Source organism: Pinus tabuliformis, chromosome 9 (genome assembly GCF_031772625.1).
Source record: "Pinus tabuliformis cultivar Carrire ecotype Pingquan chromosome 9, CPIR1, whole genome shotgun sequence".
Classification (NCBI taxonomy): Eukaryota; Viridiplantae; Streptophyta; class Pinopsida; order Pinales; family Pinaceae; genus Pinus; species Pinus tabuliformis.
The window spans coordinates 1,989,280,547-1,989,288,979 of record NC_142307.1 but is presented as its reverse complement, the minus strand read 5'-3'; the positions used below and the strand labels follow the sequence as shown (position 1 = coordinate 1,989,288,979).

At 37.2% G+C, this 8,433-nt stretch overlaps 1 protein-coding gene across 2 annotated transcripts; it reads left to right on the top strand.

The window, feature by feature from the left end:
• The first annotated feature begins 2,118 nt into the window (after positions 1 to 2,118).
• LOC149156993 (uncharacterized) lies at positions 2,119 to 6,259 on the top strand. 2 transcript variants are annotated; one of them, XM_089438965.1, is made up of 2 exons: positions 2,119 to 3,167; positions 3,912 to 5,825. In XM_089438965.1, exons 1-2 carry the CDS (start codon positions 2,289 to 2,291, stop codon positions 3,930 to 3,932), a joined length of 900 nt encoding a protein of 299 aa, XP_089295091.1. In that variant the 5' UTR covers positions 2,119 to 2,288; the 3' UTR covers positions 3,933 to 5,825. The 2 variants fall into 2 exon arrangements, with proteins under 2 accessions (XP_089295091.1, XP_089295090.1); XM_089438964.1 differs by having other exon boundaries at positions 2,154 to 3,167; positions 5,802 to 6,259.
• Positions 6,260 to 8,433: the final 2,174 nt, after the last annotated feature.

Sequence of the window (8,433 nt, the reverse complement as noted above, 5' to 3'; positions counted from 1 at the left end):
CTCAATCCTTTAGCTAATGGCACGAATATTGTCACGTATGTCGCTCAAGATCGACTCCATATTTGTTTGCTAACAGAGCAATTTTACCTATGGTTTAACCGTAAGTTTATGCAATTTGGCATGTGGTTTAACGGTAAGTTTATTTGGGCGAAGCTCAAGAGACCGTAGTTAAAATTTTATTGAATACAATGATCTTTTGTGGTGGCGGCTCAAGGAATAGATTCCCCATAGATTCTCCATCCCGCGGCATAATTCCCCATCTCGCGGCACATGAGGCAGCTACGAGGATTGATCTTATTGAGTACAATGACCTTTTGTGGAGGCACCTACGAGGATTGATCTTATTGAGTACAATGACCTTTTGTGGTGGCGGCTCAAGGAATAGATTCCCTACAGATTCCCCACCCCGCGGCATGTGAGGCAGCTACGAGGATTGATCCTCGGTTGGATGTACTCTTGGTCTTGCTAAAATCATAGGATCTTAGTATATCTGACTTGTTGGGAGTTGAGGCAGTTGCGAGGATTGATCTTGGGTTGGATGTACTCTTGGTGTTATAGTCTTCTCTTGCTAAAATAATAGGATCTTAGTATATCTGACTTGCAGGTAGTTGAGGCAGCTACGAGGATTGATCCTAGGTTGGATGTACTCTTGGTGTTATAGCCCGCTCTTGCTAAAATCATAGGATCTTAGTATATTCGACTTGCAGGTAGTTGAGGCAACGACGAGGATTGATCCTGGGTTGGATGTACTCTTGTGTTATAGAGGCAACTACGAGGATTGATCTTGGGTCTCCATAGATTAGGCCTACGAGATCGTGGGTCTCTCATAGATTAGATCTCGCAGTTGATCTTGGGTCTCCATAGATTAGGCCTACAAGAGGTGGGTCTCTCATAGATTAGATCTGATAGTTACCGATTCACCATGTGTTAAAAAAGAACAAAACAATTTGACTTGGAGGAATTTTCCCTTGCCAAAGAATAAGACCTTTTTGAACTCAGACATCTGCTTCCACATTAAATGCCTAAAAATGTGGTAAAATTGGATATTTTCAAATTGTGATGTAATATTAATCACTCTTTGGACCACAAGAAAAGGAGAGATAGTTCATTCTCTCGCTTTCACAATCAAAAAGTTTCCAAAACCACATGATTATGTATTTTGTTTACAATGACTATCTCTATTCCTTTCCGAAGAACTCAATTGAATTGTTGGGGGCAGTTTTTAATCCCCAAGTATATTTAGACACAATTTTTTTACACAATTAATTTTTTTTAATGATGAAGATCCTTTAAGTGCAACTTTTCCCTTAATTATATGTATTTATAAAATATATATATAAATTGCGTATCTATAATAGAAATGTAAAACTTATATAATTTTGTATAATATTATTAAAAACTAATATAAATCTAAAAATATTTAAATGAATCAAATTTTTCAAAATACAAACATTTTAAAAATAAATTTACTTCAATAAAATAAGTTTATATTAATATATTTTTCTTAACATATATATGAAAATTTATATTCTCACCCTTTATATTCTCACAATGTAACATTTATAAGTATAAAAAAATTATACATAAAGTAATTTTTAAAATACAACAATTAAGTAAAAAGATCCTCTTTCTATTAAAAGGAAAACCAATTAAATTGATCATCTCTCTATTAAAAGAAAAGCCAATTAACCACTAATGTTGATGGTCAATTTTTCCAAATTATTAAAAACATGACCATATTTTCATGGTCAGTTTTGCCAAATTATGAAAAATAACGATCAAATAAAAGCTCCGAAGAAAAGTCTGTCGGTCAGATTCAATGAATCATACTTTTCGCCCACTCACGATGTCGCTCATGGCCCTCCACATATATACAGGCCGTGTGTCGCGGGATGAGCCATGGGCGAAACCCTCCAAACCCTTCTGTCCGCCACCAAGCCCTGGGAACACTGCTGTGAACAGCCTGACATTTTGTTTTTTTCCATTTATATTTAATGCCTTCGGCCATCAAGATTCCGTCAGTTAAATATCTTTCCAAAGAAAGGGGGACGGACATGGATAGATATGGGGCGGTGCTTTCGTGAAAGCGAGCAGATACTCTGCCGGGAACGTCTCTCCCACTGAACCGCCCGTACGATAATGACGTGACGTTCACCCAATTGAGATAAATCTAACCATCTTCCTAGATTTACAATCAACTTACCTTATCCCTTCTGTATAAAATTGAACGCGTGGAGTGCTGATGAGGGCTACCAGGGTGCCTGTTATTATAAGTTCAAGTCCCTGGGATGATGGAGGGTTTTCAATCAAGCTTTACAGATGGGGTCAGGCAGGAGGTGAGCAGACCTATTGATCGATCCATGGACGAAAACGAGTGGGAGGTGCTCTCCACCCCGGGTTCGATTCTCGCTGGGGACGAGGAGGAGGAAGACAAATGCTGTTCTGTCAGTCTCTGGATCGATCCTGGTAGCCTGATCAAGGCCAATTACTTTGCTTTGTCTAGGTGCAATTCGGGCAATTTTAAGACGGTGGAGGAGGAGGAGGGGGGTTCTCCCCAGTATGTGGTGGACGACGGGTTTCGGGTTCGAAACTCTTCGTTAGTACTGGACATGTTTGCTCCTTCGTTCTGTAAAGACGATGAAATGTTTGCTCCGTCTTTCTTTAGAGATAATGAAATGAAGGGGAATCGTGCTGTGGCCGCAGGTCACATAAAATCCGACGACATGACCGAGGGGATGCTGTGCATAAGCCCTGTAACTATGTTTAGATCACCGGATGCCTTTGGCAAGGGCGAGTCTGAGGAGAAATATTCCGACGCAGAGGATGAGGAAAACGAGGAATATTCCGGACAGAGTGATGAATTGGAGGTTGAAGAGGATCATGGTTCGAAACCGGTGGAGGTGGAGGAAGAAGAGGAGGGCGGATTTGGCAGATTGGAAAATTCTCAACCCAAGACATGCCGCATAACTGTGGGGAATAAGACCAAGGCGGCCGGGTGGAAACATCCTCTGGGTGTTTGGAAAAGGCAGGTGAACACGCTTTGCTCGCTTGGGATGGCTGCTGCGCTCATGGGTATCCTCGTTCTGGGCCGGAGATGGTGCAACGGGAAGAATAAGAATCATGGTCAAAGCCAACGCCTTCGCTTTCAGGTTTTCGCTGATAATCAGGTATTTTTTTAGGAGAATGATCCGAGATCCTAATTCAATCCCACCAGGCTCAACCTGCCCGAATTAACAGCCATGATGTGCTTTTATTGTATTATGGCCAAGTCCCCACTCTTGCGGACAAACGAAACTAACAAATTTTGTGAAATTTAGACCAATTTATAAAATTTGAACTTGATTAGTTAACGCAATATTCCACTTTTACCAACCTGATTGATTCGCCTAACCTTAAACAGCTTCGCCTCCACGATAAAAACCCCAGCTGATATATATTCCCATAAATTGGTTTGATTTAGATTATATATATCAAACTTATTTGATTTGGATTCCCACACAATTCCATATACTGGAGGTGCCAATTTCAATTTCTACATACCAGTTTTTATAGTATCATATGCAAGTTTTTATGGTATTTGAATGGAATTGATTTGAATTTTGGGGACTCATGTTTAGAGGTTTCAAATTCTCATGATGCCGATCTCAGTCTGTATATAGTCATTAAATTTCAGACTTATGCATGTTAATCCTGGATTTACTAAGCAGAAGAAGAATCCGTTTTATGGTTAAGGTCTTATCTCTTTATTATTTTTTCATTTAATTTGAACTTTAATCTGAGCTCGTCCGCTTATAGTATTTGAACAATTCTTATGCCAAGAGAATTCAAATTCTCAAGAAGCTAATCTCAGTCTATATATACGCCTCTATTGTCTTTAAAGAAAATTTGAATTGGACTCTGTTATGTCCCAGGAAATTGGAGATTGCGATTAAGTTTAGCACTGTCATGGTGCCGGAGGCTCCAATTTCAATGTCCATATACTAGTCTATATAATATTCAAATGGAATCAATCTGGGTACTCTCATGGTGCTTGAGGTTTCAAACTGTCGAGGTGCAGATCTCTGTCTATCTACAAGTCTTTATTGTACAGAGATAAGCGCTGAGGTCTGATTGCGAAACACAAATGTCAGGAAGTCGTGCGATTGTGAAACACAAACGTCACGAAGTCGATGTCACACCAATGTAAAGAAAAAAGTTAACATAGATCTATCGTATCCTGTTGCTTTGAAGTACTGAGATGTCTACGCCTAGGTTTGTTTTGATCTCATTAGGTGTTTAATGGATCTGGGATTTAGGTGTTTAATGGGTCTGGGATTAAAATGGATCTATACTACTAATATTATAGTATATTTAAATGGAATTGATCTGAACCCATTGATACGCTGGGAAGTTTGAGATTCTCCCAGGGAATTGATCTGAACCTTGTAGGCTGGGAAGTTTGAGATTCTCCATGGGCCAATTTCAATCTCTTTGTACAGTCTTGATGGTGTTGAAATGGAATTGTGTTGGGCACTTTCATAATCGAGGGGTTTCAAGTTCTGGAGCTGCCAATCTCAGTGTCTATGTACAAACCTTTACAATCTTTAAACATAATTAATTTGGGCTCTGTTCATCTCCATGAAGTTTATGATTCTTGAGCTTCCAATCTCTTAATTTCTATGTGGTTACGTAGATCTGTTTTAAAAATTTAACCCCAGATCTATGAAGCAAGCACATACATCTGTTTTAAAAATTTAACCCCAGATCTATGAAGCACCCAGAGTGATCAGAAGAATTCAGATGCAATTCACTAACTCCTGAAAAGCTCCAGGATTAAGAATTTAGATGCATATATGTTAGTTTTTTTTGAATTTTATAATAATTAATAAATTATGTTAATGTTGACTCTTTTTCCAGAGGGTTAAGATGGATATATATTATATATATTTTAAAACTTCATAGTATTTAAATGAAATTAATTTGGCATTTTCTGATATGCCCAAAGAGATTCCAAAGTTCATTTCAAAATTCTCAAAGTGCCAATCTCATCATCTGTACAGTCTTTAATCACAATTCATTTGGAGTTTGTTAAACCCCAAGAAGTTTGAGATTCCGGAGGTGCCAGTTTCTCAATATCAATGTGTAATATTTTAATGACATTTATTTTGGACTCTGATATGTTATGGACAGATATTTCAAGTTTCCCAAGGTGGTAATCTTAATGTCTATATTTAAGTCTTTCCGATTTCACCTTCAATCAATTATATAAGTCTTTCCGATTTCTGCTTCAAACACAATTTGATTTGGACAATGTAAATACCCAAAAAAATTGAGATTCCTGATCTGCCAATTTTTTAATGTTAGTGTTTGGTCTTCAGTTTCAGTTACAATTGATTTGAACTCTGTAAAGCCGCAAGAAGCTTCAGATTCTTGAGGTGCTAATCTTTCAGTGTTTATATATCTGTCTTTTTTCTTCAATTACAATTGATTTGTATTCCTGTAAAAAAAGTTTCAGATTCTTGAGGTGCCAATCTCTCAGTGTCTATATACAATTTTTTATAGTAGTTTAAAACGTCACAGTTTTATGTTAGCCTTTGATATACTAAATGTGGACAAGAATAAAATAATTTGATGTATGGATATAAAGATATTGAGTTACGATGAATTTATGCTTGTGTATGTTTATGGTTTCCCTTTTATATGGGATCAGAGCATATTCATAGATAGATTTACAAAGAGAGATTTATATCTTTGTAATTTTTTTTAATGAGGCATGATGATTCTCTAAGTACGGGGATTTATTGGGTGTTTTATGAATGCAGAGAATTAGCCAGATGATGTGCCAAGCAGCACGTTTGAACCAGGCATTTTCTGCCATGCGAGGAGGAGGAGGAGGAGGAGTTCCTGTTGTTAGAGCTCAGATATCCTTTGGGGGAGGCTGCTATTATGATGGAATCTGATCTGATCTCATCACCCCCTGACCCTCAGGAAGTTGTTAGTCTACAACATAGATATGATGATCTTTCCTTGTAAAGTACTGCATTAACATTTATGGTTATCTTTCCTTGCTTGTAAAGAGCTGCATCAACAGGAAGGTTAGTTACCTAATGAAAACTTTAGATAGATATTTAGGTTTAGCTGCAAATTGCAATGCATTTAATTCAGGAACAAGGGGCCTGAAAGCTAAAGCAACTGTGTATTCATTTTCACATTGCTAAAGCAACTGTGTATTCATTCTTATTATTATATTGCATTTATTCTGGTGCAGCGTTTGAATCTTTGTAATCTATCCATTAAATGAGTATATAAGATTACTTGCTATCCAAATAAAGCAGTTGCTGTCAATCTGATAAAAATATTAGATTTTTTTGGGGCATAGCGCCATAGAGAATATGTTCACTGATTAGGTAATTTGGGAATATCTTTTGGCGCAGCATTAGATACAGGGATTTCTATTTGTAAGTGTTTAATAATTGTTTCCACGAGTCATGTCGTGCTCCACATTCCAATAAAGACTTTTGGTACCTTAGTAAGGTAAGCTGAGACAATCTCGGAAGAGATTAGCATAACGTGACCCACCCCTTAATCATGGAAAATTTTCACGGGGATAAAATATTTGCACAAGAAAGAAGAAAAGTATTTTCTGTAAGGAAAGGTGTATTATAAAAATGGAAAAAGTGTAAAAGGGATTTGGAATATGTCAAAAAAAACATACAGTATTTTGCACGACTCGAGCGGGATTAAAAAATAAAAAAAGAGCTCCTTCCTAATCACCTTTGTAGATTATTCGTCGAATTGTAATAAAATTACATGTGATTCTAATAAAAGCACCAATCCCCTTTTATTTTTGTTAAAGGAAGGAAAACCCCTCACGTAACCACCTTTGTAAGTTATTTGATTAGTAGACAAGTTAAAATAAAAGTGATGTGATCGTAAATGTGAGGCTTGTAGCTTCCATGTCTTTCTCAGCTTTGTGCAGAGATCTCTATCTTTAAAAACGGATTTCATGTTTTATGTGCTGTCAACTGACAATGAAATTACACTTGCGATCAACTGATAATGAAATTACTGTCAAGGCTTTGTATTGTATCTATAAGTTCCTCTGCTTCAAGGATTGGTAGTTGACCGTGAAATTACCCAAACAATTAACCGACAATGAAATTACTATCAGGGATTTGAATTCAAGCTCTTCTGCTTCAGGGATTGGTTTTGTATGAAATTACTGTCAGGGCTTTGAATTCAAGTTCCTCTGCTTCAAGGATCAACTGACATTGAAATTACTGTGTTGACAGTGAAGTTTTTCAAACAATTAACTGACAATGAAATTACTGTCAGGGCTTTGAATTCAAGCTCCTCTGCTTCAAGATTTGGTTTCGTATGAAATCACCGTCTGGGCTTTGAATTCAAGTTCCTCTGCTTCAAGGATCAACTGACAATGGAATTACCGCGTTGACAGTGAAATTACTCAAACAATTTGAATTAACTGACAATGAAATTACTGCCAGGGCTTTGAATTCAAGCTCCTCTGCTTCAAGAATTGGTTTTGTATGAAATTACTGTCAGGGCTTTGAATTCAAGTTCCTCTGCATCACGGATCAACTGGATGAAATTACTGTCAAGCTTTGAATTCTAAGTTCCTCTGCTTCAAGGATTGGTAGTTGACAGTGAAATTGCTCAAACAATTAAACTGACAATGAAATTACTGTCAGGGCTTTGAATTCAAGTAGTACTTCAGGGATTGGTTTTAGATGAAATTATTGTCGGGGCTTTGAATCCAAATTCCTCTGCTTCAAGGATTGGCGTTTAATGTCTTTGTTTAATGTCTTTTCTGTACTTGAATGACTATAGCCAGTGCTTGTCGGTAATGTCAACTAATAACTCTGTATTGCATCAACTCAACCTCAATCAGACTGTTGTCAACAACTGTCTTTAATGGTTTCATGGCCGGGATACAAGGCGATGGGAATATGCCCTTGCTCTGAGTTGTGGCACCAATTACTAACACCACTCCAAATTTTATTACGATCCACCAACAAGTGGAGTATTTCTCTTTAATTTTCACAAAAAAGAGGAATGCATTTTATAAAGAGAGGAATCAACAATTCAAATGCGGCCTATTGTTAATATAGACTATAGAAAGGCTTTCCTTGATATAAGCCTTACTCGGCAAATGCTCGACTCCAGTGCTTAATCCAATGGGGTCTGAATTCCAGGTTTAAAAATTTAGCATTCAAAGTACTTTTCTAATAATTTTAATGAATAAGCAACCTTATTTAAGGTTCAGCTTAAATGAACTTTCTGTACTCACCTTTGCCTTTTTTCTCTGTTGTTTTGATCACTCTTAGATTGGAAGACAATGCAATGGTAATGTCGATTCAATTGCTGTTGCAGTGGTCTCGCATCCACTATCCACCAGAGTGGTTGTGACTACAGTACAATCCAACAAGCCATATG